Genomic DNA, 14502 nt, shown 5'->3' on the forward strand with positions numbered 1-14502 from the left:
GCCCTGCTGAGGGGCTGCACCATGCAGGGGGACCCCAGGAATGGCCACGTCTCCTTTCTGAGGGGGCCAGGAGGGACACGCTGCCCTGCCCAGGCTGGTGCCGCTGGGAGACGAGGCACAGATAAGAGCAAGGACGTGGAGAGGAGAGTGGCTGGGGAGTTTGGGGGGGTGAGGGGGGCGGGGGAGCAGGGGGCTGGTGCTGCTCGGGGAAAGGCACCTGGCCTCGTGTGCGCAGCGGGGCATGGCCCGGGCCCTTGGCAGCCCCCCTGGCCTGGGACTGCCGGCGTCGGGGGGGTGTCACCAGCGGCGGTTTGCTCAGCAGCACCTTCCGTGTGGGCTCCGCGCCGCCAGCGTCTTCATCTGAAGGAGCAAAGGGCGGGGGGGGGGGGGGAGGGAGGTGGCAGGGCCGGACACGGCCCCGGTGTCCCGGAGCTCCCAGGTCCCGGCACTCGCTGCAGCGGTGCCACCAGTAGTCCCGCACCCCGTCCTCCAGCCTCCCCCCGGCGCTGCCCCCTCCTTGCTGGGGGGGTGCCGGAGCTGGGGGTGCCCTCTCCCTCCGTACCTACCTTCACCCCATCCCAGGGCGGGGGCTGTGGGGCCGGTACCCGGGTCCGGGGTGGTGTCCTCGGTGCCCAGGGGGTAGAACCACTGTGCCCTGGCGGGGAGCAGGTGCCCAGCCAGCACCCAGAGGATGCAGAGCGTGCCGAGGAGGCACCGGGGGCCGCGGGACCCCATTCCGCTGCCTCGGGCCCGGCACGGGGGGGCTCGGCTCGTCCGCTTGTCCGCGCCGTCTGCGCCCGCGGGCCGGGCACGGCTCCTGCTGTTATCCCGGCGGGTCCCGCTCCGCCCGCCCCGCCCCTCGCCCGCCCCGGCACCCGCACCCCACGGGCCGCATCCGGAGGGGGCTGAGCACCCACGCGGCCGGGTCACCGCCTGCCCCGCCGGCTGGGGGCGAGGAGGACAACCGGGAACCGCGGGGAAGGGAGCCAGGGGCCGGGAGCAGCCGCGGGAATCGCGGGAGGGGATGCTGCCTGGAAATGGGGAGTGGAGGAGGGGGGCTGGCAGAGGGCAAGAGGCATCGGCCGCAGCAAGGGCAGCTGGGGCTCCGTGGGGTCTGCCCGGCCGACGGTGCCCCGTGCTGGGAGGGGACAGAGAGGGGCTCACAGGTCGGTGGAATGAGCCCTGGGAACGAGGGGTTCAGGTCCTGAAGCGGGTGTGATACCTGTGCCGCGTGTGCAGTCACCGTGTCCTACAGTGGGTGCTGCCAGCCCTGTGTCTCCCTTGGCTGGGGGTCTCCAGACCTCTCTGACCCCCAGCCCCACTTCTACCCCTGCCCTGTGCTGACCTGCAGTCTCCCCCCAGGGCTGGGGCAGCTCCTGACCCTGCTGGGGTGGGTCACAGGGAAGCAGCTGGGAATCCCTCAGCCTCCAGATCCCCAAAGAGGCACTGAGGCTGGGCAAGGTGTGTTGGAAGCCCAAAGAGCCCCAGGACTGGGAGCACGAGGCTGCCCCATCACAGGTGCTGTGTGCTCAGCACCCTCCTTGGCTACGGGACAATAATCTCCAGCTGGGGGGCAACATGAGTGTGGGGTGCACCAGCCTGGGCTCCCTCTCCATCTCACAGGATGGTGCTGGGATAGGGGACTTGGAGGAGCTGTGCCTGAGCAGAGGGGGGTACAGCCCCCACCCAGGGTTGTGCAGTGAGCACATCTGGTCCCCTGTGTGCTGTACTAGCCGCCAATGCTGCCGCGCTGCCTCTGCCTGCAGACACAACAGTCTCCCCACAGGCGCTCTGTGGTGCCAAGGCCTGATAAGGTGCCGCAGCTGGAGCGCGTCTGGGCACCTGTTTGGGTTTGGCTGCAGCTTGGACACTGTGTCAAGGCTGGTGCCTCTGCCCTGAGTCATGGTCACAGTGCTGCTGAGCCCAGCAGGGGTGCTGGGCAGGGGCTCTGTGGCAGCTCTGGGTGCTGGTGCCTTGCAGGGCCCCTGTGCTGGCTGGGAGGGGAGAAGGGGGGCTGGGAGCATGGGGGACAAGGACCCTGCCTGCCCACCCGAGTCCTGCCCACCTGCCCGTGTCCTGCCTGCACGTTTGCACTGCTCAGCACTGCACAGGAAAGAGAAGATGGTGCTGTGCACCCCCGCAGCCAGTGCCACCAGTGCCTGAGCCTCAAGGTGCCAGTTTGAGCACTAGATGTGCTCACCCATAAGATGAGTTTGGGGTTCTCAGCCTGGGCCTGGCGTTACATGCTGGCTCTGTCCTTGCAAGGGGGTCTGGATCTGCACACCCTGCCTGTGTGTGGCCAGGCTGAGGCACCTGGGGAAGTGGCTGTTTGTCTGCTTGCTGCTCCCCACCTTCCTGCTCTTACCTGTCTAATCAGGGCAAATGAAACAAGGGACATCAGTACTGCACCCACACAGGGCCCTGTGCCTGCTTGTCCATCTGTGCTGCACTAAAGTTCCCAGAACATTTGGAGCTGGGCCCTGGAGTGACAGGGCCTGGGGTCTGGCCCCAGGGCCTGGGGTCTGGCTGGCCCTGCAGGGAGCGGAGCTGGGGCAGGAGCTGCTGACAGGGCAGGATGCCCTGGGGAAGCCCAGGTGCATCACCACAGGGCAGAGCCCCCACCTCCCAGGTCCCCTTGAAGCTTTGCATGCAGTGGGGTGACAAAGCTGCTGTGCCAGCGTGACCCTATGCATGCAGCACAAAGCTCCCTGCAGCGTGCAGCTGCTCCTTGTCCCATGGCATGAGTTCATCCGGTCTCTGTCTGACCCCTGGCCATAGTGCATCCTGTCCCCGGACAGGGAGAGGGACTCCCTGCCCCCTTGCCACCCACCACAGTGAGTGGGGTGCAGGGGAAGGGGGCCAGGCACCCCAACATTCCAGGGCAGGGGCAGCGAGACAGTGCTTCTGCTGGAGCTCCCCGCACCCCAGGCTGCCGCCAAGAACCCTGGGCGCAGCTCACTAGGCACCGAGTCCCCGCGTGATGCTCGGGGACCCTTTCCCCCCCCGGACTCAGGGCCGAGGCGCTGCGGGGACTCTCGGGGCCGGGGGACTGTGGGAGGGGTGCTGGGGCTCCTGGCCGGGTCTCCCGGTTTTCCCCGAAGGCCACTAGGTGCCGGTAGCTTTCAACTTATCACCCGGCTCGAGTGGGGCCCGGGGGGGGGTGGGGCGCGGGGAGCCGGCGGTGCCGCCCCAGGGCGTCCCTGGCAGGCTGGGGCTGAGCTGCTCTACCTGCTCTCGTCGGAGACCGCCCGGACCCTTCGTTTCCCCCCCTCCCCGCTAAGGGTCTTGCCCACGGTCCCCCGCGATGCATCCCCCGCACGCACCCCGCACCTCCCAGTTCATCCCAGTTGGTCTCAGAACCGGGGCAGGGTGTCGGGGCGGCTGCCGAGGGCAGCGAGGGGGTGGCGGGGTGACCCTACCGGGGAGCGGGGCCGGGGGAGAGGCTCGGGGTGTGCGGCGCCGGGGGTCTCCAGACTGTCCGGCGCCGGAGCTGCCCCGCCGGCGGCCCCGGTGCTGAAGCCGCCCTCCCCGGTGCTGAAGCCGCCGGCGGTGCCGGTGCCGCCGCCGCCCCCGTCGGCGGGGAGCGACTGTCCCCGGCGGCTTCCCGGTGGCGACGGGGGCGGCCCCGCCGGTGGCCCCGGTGCCGGCGGCGGGAGGTGTGGCCAGGGGCCGCATAAAGCCGCCGCCGCCCCGCGCCCGCCGCCAGCCGAGCGCCGCCAGCAGCGGACCGGGGCGCGGGGCGCGGAGCGGGGCCGCCATGCGCGGGGCCGCCGGGCGCGCTCTGCCGCCGCTGCCGCCACCGCTGCCGCTGCTGCTGCTGCTGCTGCTGGCGGCGGCGGCGGGGCCGGGCCGCGGCGAGGAGGCGATCCAGTGCCCGCCGTGCTCGGAGGAGCGGCTGGCGCGCTGCAAGGCGCCTCAGGGCTGCGCGGAGCTGGTGCGGGAGCCGGGCTGCGGCTGCTGCGCGACCTGCGCCCTCGGCCGCGGCACCGCTTGCGGCGTCTATACCGCCCGCTGCGGCGCCGGGCTGCGCTGCTACCCGCCCCGTGGCGTGCCGCGCCCGCTGCACACCCTCATGCACGGCCAGGGCGTCTGCACAGACCTGGCCGACGTCGAGGCCATCCAGGAAAGCCTCCAGACCCCAGGTAAGGCCGGCCCCGGGCGTCGGAGGGGCGGGGGGTGGGCGCCCGGTGGCCCCAGTCCCTCGTCAGGTGGGTGGCACGGTCCCCGAGCAGCCCCGGTTTGCTCCAGCCTGCTCTGCGCTCGCTGGGCAGGGGTTGGGGCTGGTAGGGCTGGGAGTGAGACGGGGGGCTCTGTGGGGACCCTGTGGCAGGATGGGACAGGACAGGACAGGACAGGACGGGATGGGATGGGATGGGATGGGATGGGATGGGATGGGATGGGATGGGATGGGATGGGACAGCCTGAGGATGGCCGTGCATGGAGCGTGCCCCAGGGAGTAGCAGCGCTGAGCTCCCACAGCTGGGTACCAGGGGTCACATTTCTGCCATCCTGACCCATGGCCAGTGGCACCGCGCTTGCTGGGGACTCATCACCCACTGTGCAGCCTGGGGGCCACCGTGGACCCTGGGGACAGATCCCAGCTGCCAGGAAACTCCTGTTGCACGGTGACCCCTGTGCTGGCCCTGCCTCGGGATGCTCTGCCCACACCTCTGGGAGGAAATGGGAAAGAGGCCTCGGGGCACCTGCATCCCTTGTAGCAGGTCAGGCTGGGTTCTGCTGAGGGCTGTCTGCCCCACGGCTGGGCCAGGCAGGGTGATGTGGGCAGCAGGCAGGGCCAGGCTGCAGAAACGCTCTGCCTGCAGGTTCTGCCCCAGGACCCTCTTGCAGGTGTTGGTCCTGGCCCCCTCCCACCTCCGTGGTGCTCGGGCCGGGTCTGGGGGTCAGGAGTGGAGCTGGAGGTAGGAGCCCAGCCCCAGAGCTGCACAGACTGTGCTGCAGCTGGGCACTGGCTGTGGAGACCTGGCCCTTGGGGCTGGCCCGTTGGAGGGTCTGGATGCCGTGCTCCCCATTCCCCAGCCCGCAGGCTGTGGTGGGACTGTGCTCCCTGGAGCTGGGGAACAGCATCCCACCGTGGGACAGTTCATGAGCTGGTCTGACACCGCATCCCCATGTGGGGCCAGCTAGAGCTCCCCGAGGGGCAGAAGGGACTGGGGCAGTGTGCCTCCCTGTCCAACCCAAAGGCCAGATCCCAGCTCCATTTCCCTCCTCTCCATGGGTCCATGGCAGCTCTGCCGGTGTCCCCGAAGTGAGGAAGGCCCTTTGCGGACAGGCCCCTCTGGCTGCCCCTCTCCATGGGCAGGAGTTGGCTGTGGGTGCTCAGCACAGTGTCCGCTGCAGGGACCCCCTGCCCTGCCTGTCTACCCTCATCCCACATCCTGCAGGAGCTGTCTGGGCTCCCTGGCCCGGGGCTGTATCCGGCTGCCAAGGCCTGTTGGTTTTGGCTGTGCCCCGTGTAACGCAGCATTTTTTCCCAGAGCTTTTAGGAAACAGACTTGCAGTTTTTTCCCTTCCTTCCCATGGTGTTTTGGCCGTGCTAGGGATGGGTGGGTGGCTATGGGAGCCAGGCTGTCCCACCGGGCACAACGTCTGCCTGCAGCATCACAGGACACCCCTTTGCCCAAGGCAGGATGGCAGGATGCAGGCAGGACACCCTGCAGCACATTGTTTGGTGTGGCTCCAGTGGGAAAGTCCTGGTGGGATGTTGGAGCCATGGGTCCCTGTCCCTCTCCAGCAGCCCGGAGCCTGTGGGAGTGTGGGGCTGGGGGCTGCAGGCTCCATCGCTGGCATGGCCGGTGCATCCGATGGGTCCCCTTGGCATAAGCAGCAGGAAATGCAATGCCTGTTTAGGGATGGGGGTGTAGGGAGCAGGTGCCCCCGGCTGTGCCCGTGTCTCCCAGGGCTGAGCCTGGGTGCAGGATGAGGCTGCGGCGGGCGGGCGGCTGGGAAGCGGTTAACGTGCAGCTTGTACAGTAAACACTTTGTCTGGGGGCTCAGCCCGGGGGGCTCCGCATTCCAGGGAAGAGGCTGGGATAGCGGGGGCTGGGCTGAGGCTGGCCTTTCCGAGGGGCTGGGCGATGGCTCCCGGCTCCATCGCCTGGGAAGAGCCTCTCCACTCACCCGGGACCCCTGGCATCCACGGGACAGGACTTTGTAGGAAGCTGGGAAGTGGGTGTCCACACTCCTGACCCGAGACCCTCTCCTGGGGACCCTGCACAAGATCCTGGTCCTCCTCCTGCCTCCAGCCCTGGCAGGTCTGAGCTGGCTCCTGGGGCATCCTGACGCTTGGCCAGAGCCCTGCGACAGGGCCAGCCCAGGGAGGCTCTGGCCACAGCTTTTTGGCACAGCCGCGACTTTTTGGCACAGTCCACGGTGCCTGGGGGACGCGATGGCTGAACCCGCGTGGCAGCTGGGAAGAGGTGAGGATGTTTTTCCCAGCACACACGATGAGTGATTTAATGCTGGGCACATCATTATGTCTGGGAAAAACTGACCCCATGGTGTTGTGTTCATCCTGCCATCGTTGCTGGAGGCTGGGACAGATCCTGTTCCCTGTGCAGCAGCTGGGAGGGACAGTGGCAGTCGAGCCCTGGGTGCACAGGCAGTGAGGACAGTCTGGGTGCAGCACCCGGTGATGTCCATCCCATATGTGTCCGTCACTGCTGTTTTCCATCTGGTCAGGGCCCAGTGAGGCTGTTGCCCTGTCCCAGCTGTCCTCGGGATGGTGTCTGGCCTTGGCCCGTGCTCAGGTTTCTGCTGGCTAGGGTCTGGTCCCTGTGGGAAGCATCCGCATCCTTCCCTCCCTCTCCTGCATCCCAGGAAGCTTCCAGGTGGGAGCCCTGCCCTGCTCCCTCAGGGTGGATCACAAGATTGGCACGTGGCCAATTTCATTTGAATCTCCCGTTAATTGAAGGTGATGCTGAATGACTCGTTTGTGTCTCTTGTCTGCAGGCCACAGCCGGGCAGAAATCCTCCTCCTGCCCGGACAGGGCAGCTGGTCTGTGCAGCCAGCAAGGGGAGCACCCATCCCCATCCCCATCCCCATCCCCTCCCCATGGGAACGCCAGTTCAAGGAGTTTCCTGGCCCAGTGGGTGCTGGTGTTGCATAGTTGGTGGGAAGATTGGCCTGAGGACCACAGTGGTCCCTGCTGCTGGGAGGGATCCTGGAGCCTGGATGCGAGTCAGGGGGCAGCCCAGCCTCTCTGTGTTGGGGCCATGGGTCCCAGCGCTGTCCGCAGAGCTGGGTGAGAGCTGCCCAGCTGCCCCGAGGCACCAGTGGTTCGTGTGACCTTAGGAAAGTGCTATTGGCATCTGGTTTTATTTAAGCTGAGAGATTTGATGCTCTGAAGGCGGCTGGTGGGGGGGAGGAGGGGTGTTGCCTGTGCCTGGGCTGGGTGAGGGTCCCCCCAGCTGAGCCAGTGCCCCTCAGCCCCACCTTTCCCCTGCATTTGCGGGGAGCTGCGTGAGGAGGTGCCGGCACTTCGGCACGGTGGTCCCCAGCAGTGTCACATCTCCTGTCCGGCTCTTCCTCACGTGTCTCCCTGAGGAGGGGTGGGGGGGAGGGAAGGAGCCCCCCCAGCCCCTGTCCAGGCTCTGCTGCCATCGCTCGCGTTGCGCCATGGCCCCGTGGCTGGTGCCGCCGGGGCTGACGCGCGCCAGGGCTGGCATCGCTCTGCGTGGGGTCCTGGAGACTTTGGGTTCGTGTTTCAAATTTCAAGGGCATGAGCCATTTCCTGGAAAAAACTGAAAGATTAAACAAAAAGCAAATAACAGGAACGAAGGAGAAGGCTTCGATCGGGGCTTCGCTGTGAACTTTAACCAGGCTGCTGGGAGCCGGCCCAGGAGCCCTTCGCTGCGCGAGGTGCCGATGGGAGACGGGGGACGGGATCCCATGGAGACAGAGCGGGTGGGAGACCACAGATCCAACCTCCTGCCTGCCCACAGGAAGAGCCATTGCTGGGCATCACCTGGCAGCCTCCGTCCCTGGTGCCGTGGGTCGCTGGGTGCTCCCACCCGTGCTGTGCTGTGCCCACCCCTTCCTGCTCTGGGAAGGTTTTTCCCATTGCCAGACACAATATGGATTCGCATGAGCCCAGCCCTGGGCTGGAGTCGGATGGGAGCCCTGGCTGCTTTCCTCTTCCAGCCCAGGCGTGTTGGGAGTCAAACACCACTTGGGCTGTGCCTGATGCATCTCTGAATGCAGGTGGGACCCCAGCTCCCTGGGGCATCCCCCCTCTGCATCCCCTCTCCAGACGGGTCCCAGTCTGGAGGCACCAGCAGCATTTTAAAAATGAAGTCAGGCCGAGGTCTGGGTCTCATGATGCTCCGTCCAGCTGCCAACATCTGGGATCGCAGTTTGGCTGCGCTCCTGGCACAGGCGAGGATGCCAAGCGCCGCCTTTCGGGATCGGCCCCGTGGGAGATTAACTTTCTTATTCCAGGAATTTCTTCTTTCATGTCTTTGCGGGGGCCGTGCCTCGCGGCAGAGCATGGCTCTGGTCCCGGCTGCGGCGCCCAGTGCCGCCCCGGTGCAGCCTGGTGCCCCTGTTCCTGCTGCAGCCCCTCAGAAGCGGCTTTCTGGAGGCACTGGCGTCTTCCTGGGGCTCCCTGGCTGGGCCTCCTGGGGTCACCTTCCAGCCCTGTGGGTCTGGTGCCCTGGGCGAGTACCCAGCACCTCGTGGCACTTTGCTGGCTGGGGCTGTGCAGCCGCTGCCCGGTGTTCTTGCAGCACAGTCTGCAGCCCTGCAACAACTGCTGAGTGGCAACAAGCCCCTGAACTGTGGCTAGTAGGTTGGAACAACTCCTAGGAGCTTCTCCCAGCACTGTTGGGAGAGCTCAGCCCAGTGCGGTGGCAGGAGCCAGGAGGGGACCCCCACACTGGGGGTGACACCTGCGGGCACCAGGGTGGGGTTTGGCAGCACCCACTGCACATCATGCTGGTGGTGCCAGTTGCTCCACAGGGCTGGGACGCTGTGGGGGGCATCGGCATCCCAAGGGCTGCCCCGCGGCGCTGAGCCCCCTCCGGTCTGTGTCATTGCAGAGAAGGAGGAGATCGACCACCCCAACAACAGCTTCAACCCCTGCAGCATCCACGACCGCAAGTGCCTGCAGAAGCAGCAGGCGAAGCGGGTCAACAACGGCAACAAGATGCGCAGCAGCGGGAGCCCGTACCACCGCGAGGAGACGCGCCCCATAGTGAGCGCTGGGGGGGGCAGCGTCGGGTTCTGGGGTGGTGCTGGGCTGGGGAGGGTGGGAGGGTGCTGAGCATCCCCTGTGCTATTCTCTGGGGTTGGGGTCCTGAGGCGCTGGGGTGGGGGTCATGTGTCAGCCCTGCTGCCGGCTCAGCCCCCCATCTTGTTCCTGCAGGCGCAGGGCTCGTGCCAGAGCGAGCTGCACCGGGCGCTGGAGCGGCTGGCCGCATCGCAGACCCGCACGCACGAGGACCTGTATGTCATCCCCATCCCCAACTGCGACCGCAACGGCAACTTCCACCCCAAGCAGGTCAGGAGGGCTCCTGGGCATCACGGGGTGGCCGGGGGGGCTGCTTGCATGGGGGCACTGTGTAGAGCCAGGGTGGAGCTGGGAGGGGGCCATGGGCACAGCAGAGCCCACCAGTGGCTCTTGGCTTGGGTGGGAGTCATCCTTTGGGGGTTGGGGGGCCCTTTGCAGAAGCTCTGGGCGGGGGTGGGGGTGTCAAAGCCCATTGAGAGCTTCTGGCTGCCCTGGCCAGGCAGCCTGCAGGGACGGGGCTGTAGGGGCTGGGCCGGGCACCCCTCACCAAACTCATCCCCCCAGTGTCACCCGGCGCTGGATGGGCAGCGGGGCAAGTGCTGGTGCGTGGACCGCAAGACGGGGGTGAAGCTGCCGGGCTTCCTGGAGCTGAAGGGGGACCTGGACTGTCACCAGCTGGCAGACAGCATGTGAGCGCAACCGTGGCAGCCCCACACCGTGCTGCAGCTGGGACACCTGCTGGGGCCGGGTAGGAGAGGAGGAGAGGGAACGTGATGGCCGAGCAGCTCCCTGGTGCTGGGGGACCCCAGCACGCACCCCTGATCGCCGCTGTGCTCTGCGCCACAGGCTGCCTGGGGCACGGGGCACGGCACCACGGCCTGCACCATGACCACTAGCCACTGTGTGCCAGCAGCACCTCCATCCTGCACGGACACCTCCAACAGACGCTGCCCCAGGGGGTCTCAGCGACGGAGCGGGTGGGCAGCACCCACGACGCTGCGGCCCCTCGGTGCTGCCGCTGCCCACCTGCCCCACGATGCCCCGCTCTGGCCCTTTACCCCAGCCCCTCCGTGCTGCGGCACAGCCGGGGCACCCAGAGCCCGGCACCTGTGGCAGAGGTTTGGCTGCTGCCCTGGTGTGGCCCCATGGGCAGTCCCAGATGTGTTGGTGGCTCGGGGGGTGCTGCAGCAGGACCCCTGCCTGCCATGCCTTGCCATCCATGCCAGACAGAGCGTCTCATCCTGCCCTCCCTGGTGGTGGGAGCCTGCCCAGGAAAGGGTGGTACAGCCCAGACTGATGCTCCCCACCCCTGCCACCAGCTGCCTGCATCCCTCCCTGCCCCCTCCTCGCCCAGAGCGCGTGCGTACGACGGGCATCGCAGCCACACAGAGCAATAAGAGACCTTTCCCCCCACCCCTGCAGCCCCCAACCCTGACAACTGCCAGCCCCCACCCCAGCCTTGTCCTGCTCCCATCCCCAGCCACCATCTCTGGGGCAAGGGGTCGGGCACCCCCAGACGTGTGTTGTAGCCCCACGGCACCAGGTCTGAGGGGGATGAGGGATACCTGGGAGACACCCCCCAGCAGGGAGGGCTGATTTTGGTTCGGTTTGGTTTTTTTTTTCCTTCCCCAAAGATTTTTAATATTTAAAAACTGTTGTTGGTGAGATGCTGACTCAGACTGTGTGGCCCTGGGGGGGCTGAGACCCTCCATCCCCACAGCAGGGGCACCACAGGCTGCAGCTTCCAGCTTGGCACAAAGTGACCAAACCAGGATGAATTCCTGGAACGTCTCAGCCCCAGGACCTGCAGATTTCCCCACCACCAAGTTCCCAGCTGAGAAATTGTCACTGTTCCTGTGGCTTTTTCTTTCCTTTTTTCTTTTTTCCTTTTTTAAACTTCTCTTTCTTTTCAGAAGCCAGGCTGGAAATTTTTCACCTAAATGTCTTTTAGGTGAGACATGGCTGTGCTGGTGGCTGCAGCGAGCGTGCCAGAGCCGGAGGGATTTTGCCGGTTCTGCCCCTAGACCCTCTCCCAGCTCCACAGCCACAGCTGGAGGTTTCGGTTTTCTGTGTGGATTTGCCTGGTCCGTGGTGCAGGGAGCCCCAGCCCTGATGGGAACAAAATGTTTCAGTTTTAGTGAAACACCCTTCTGCCCTCTGGCACAGCACGGCATGGCACGGCACAGCGGCTGTGGGGATGCCCCCACATGTCTTGGGGTGAGCTGGGCTGGGGGCTGGCACCAGGCTCAGCCTTGCAGCTCATCAGCACAGTGTCACCTGGCTTCTTGTCCGGGTGATGTGTCCCAGCACAGCCCCAGCACCTTCCTCATGCGTCCCATGGGGCTGCGCTCCCACCTCTGCCCCGCTGCGATCCGCTGTCCCCAGGAGGGTCCCATGGAGCTGTTGAGCTGCTGGCTGCACCCCTGCTCTGTGCTGCCAGTGAGATGCCCGGCCTGCCCTCCTGAATTGCTGGATCCCCTCACCCCCCTGGCCGACTGTGTGTGTCCCAGCTTGGAGGAGGCTGCACGTGTTCCGAGCCAGTTTCCCAGGATGGTGGTCAGTGAGGACAGGGGTCCCTGGCCCTGCTGGAGCCCCCGGCACCCTGGTGCCACCATGCAGAGGATGGGTTTCACAGGGTGCAAGGAGCTGGGGACCACGGCTAGTCATGGCACCGGTCTGACACGGCCACACCAGCTACACCCTGGCAGCATGTGGGATGCAGCAGCCACCCCAACCTGCCGGATTCAGCTGCCCGGACCCTCCCCACATGTGGCCAGGGCAGTGCCCACAGACCCCTCCTGGATTGGGGATGGGCAGTGGATGCCAGCGCTCAGCAGGGCACACTCTGTGCCCAGCTTGGAGGACTCTGCTGTTTTATATCGTCTCTTGCGTAGTTTAAGGCTGTATTTACACACGATCATGTACCAGCGTAGGGCTCCCCGACCCCAGCGGGGTTCTTCCACGCCGATGGGATTTCTGTCGGTTCCTTCCGGGCCAAGCCCGTCCCTTCGGACTCCCATGTAGCACCGACCCTCTTTTACAGTAAACTTGAACCTTTATATCATCAAAAAGAAGGAAAAAGGAAAGGTAATTGCTGTGTTCAGTTACCCTGTTGTCACTGTGTTCTGTCGAGGGTGTGGTGTCTCTGCATCGCTTTAAAGAAACACAGAGGGGTGAAGCGAAGCAGAGGGGGAGTGGGGGGTCTGTGGGGCTCCTCAGCCATGCTGGGCAGGGGGATGGACTGTAACAGAACTGGAAGTGGGAAAAATGCCTGAGCTGAGAGTGTCTGGTTTGTGGATCCCGGGACCCGGCTGCGGGAGCGGGGCCAGCGCCTGAGCTCAGCAGCATCCGCAGCTGTGGGGCTCCAGGGCCTCGCTGTGTGTGGGGACAGGCTCAGCCTCCCCAGGTACCTGGTTCCCCCCCCAGCCTGGGGGATGCTGTGCTGGGTTTGGGGCTCAGCAGCCCTAAAAAGCCAGAAGACCCCAGGAAAAGCCATGCTGAGCAGGGCTGGGTTTTGTCCAGCTCCATGCAAGGGCAGGAGGATTGTCACCGTAGGGGCAGGACTGTCACCGCTGTCCCTGCTCGGGGTGCAGAGCACTGGTGGGCAGCACCAGGCTGGGGCGAGATGCTGGATGGGCATCAGGGTTCAGCAGAGGACAGGGACAGGCACTGGCTTGTGCCAGGCGACGTGCTGGTGGCTGGCAGTGCTGCCAGCCTCGCGGAGCCACAGCCTGTGTCACGTGTGCATGTGCACGCTGGTGCTGGTGTGCACCGAGCATCCCTGGCTCTGCTGGGTGTTTTGGGAGGGTGTTGTGGGGGTGGGAGATGCCCCGGTGTGGGGATGCTGTTGGCCATGCTCCTCTGCTGAGTCTGGCCACAGCTTGGCTTTCCTGGTGTCTGCAGGATGGCTGGGAGGTGGCACTGCCAGGGATCGGATGTCCAGGTCCCCAGCAGTGCCGTGTGGAGCCGGTGCTGGCTGACACTCTGGTTCCTGGAGCTGGGAGGCTGGCAGTGCTGGGGGTTGTGCAAACACCCTCTCAGCCCCGACCCGAAAGGCAGCCATCCGTCCACAGCCGATGGAGACAAGTGCAGCAATTTGCTGGTGCAGCAGATCGGGCCAGGCCAGGGAAGACGCCAGCTGTCCTGGAGCCCAGCACCCCGGCCCTGTGCCGGCGGCTGCCCGGGCCTGGGGCTCCTTTGGGGGTCCCTACAGCTGCCTCAAGGCTGGGGGCATCAGGCTGGGCTGGGGAACTGACTCCGCTGGAGAGACGTGTGTTCAGTGCCAGGGGTACTGTTGAGCTGTTGGAAACGGTAGTGCTGGTGCCATGGGGTCCAGGCGGTCGTATGCCCCTTCCCATGACAACTGTGGACCCACCTCCCCCCTGACAGCCCCATTCTGCTGCTCCTCCTCGTTGGCCGAGGGAGGGATGTGGCCCTGTCACTCCTGATGTCACCAGAAAGCCGGTGGCAGGAGGAAACCAAACCCTCCTGCACGCTCCATGTGTCCAGAAGCGCTGTGGGCTGGGACCCCCGGGCAGGGCTGTGCTGGGCAGCGCGGGCAGCACCATGGACCCACAGTGTCCAGTGTTGGGTCTGGGTCCCTGTGTCCCCAGGGAGAAAAGCTCTGCACCCCCCTCCACCTGCACCCACCGTTGTCTCCTGTCCCCTTCACAGGACATGGATGTTCCTGTGCTCGAAACCACTGCACTGTGTGTCACACACACAAACACACGTGTGTCCAACACACCCACACGCATGGTGGGCTGTCACTGCTGAGATCTGTGTCCCCATCTCTGGGAACAGCCCAGCCACATGCCATGGCTCCCGTGGCTTTTGGGGCTGTGGAACATCGCCCGCTGGCTGCCAGAATTGAGCCCCTGAGCCCAGCCAGGACAGCGCCTGGGTTACAACATGGCTGGAACCGGACCCAGGAACCAGAACCCAGAGCTGCGCTTCCAGGAAGCCTGGGACAAGCTCTGGAAGCCACGAGGAGCTCGGAGAATTGTTTGTTTTTTCCTGAATCCAGGTGGTTTTGGCTGAACTGCCCTGGCTGTGCTGCCCTGGAAAAGGGTTTTCAATGGACTAGAATTCCACAGGCACTTGGCCGTGGGGCCGCTCGCCGACCCACGTGGTCCCGCAGCGGGGGGAGCACCCATCGCCCTGTGCCTGGACAATGAGCCCTCTGGCTGGGCCTGCTGGAGGGACCTGGGGGGGATGCTGCAGGGTGCTGGGGCCCAAGGGCAGCATCATGACC

The 14502-nt window shown here is 65.7% G+C and overlaps 1 protein-coding gene across 1 annotated transcript; it reads left to right on the forward strand.

Annotated features, from left to right (window-relative positions):
• Window positions 1–3757: 3757 nt before the first annotated feature.
• Window positions 3758–12355, forward strand: IGFBP4 (insulin like growth factor binding protein 4; the record flags this gene model as incomplete). Its single annotated transcript, XM_084275367.1, has 4 exons — window positions 3758–4142; window positions 9058–9212; window positions 9384–9518; window positions 9813–12355. 4 exons carry the CDS (start codon window positions 3758–3760, stop codon window positions 9939–9941), a joined length of 804 nt encoding a protein of 267 aa, XP_084131493.1. The 3' UTR covers window positions 9942–12355.
• Between the last annotated feature and the right edge of the window lie 2147 nt (window positions 12356–14502).

The sequence above is a fragment of the Gallinula chloropus genome (genome assembly GCF_964237585.1).
Source record: "Gallinula chloropus genome assembly, chromosome: 26".
NCBI classification, from domain to species: Eukaryota; Metazoa; Chordata; class Aves; order Gruiformes; family Rallidae; genus Gallinula; species Gallinula chloropus.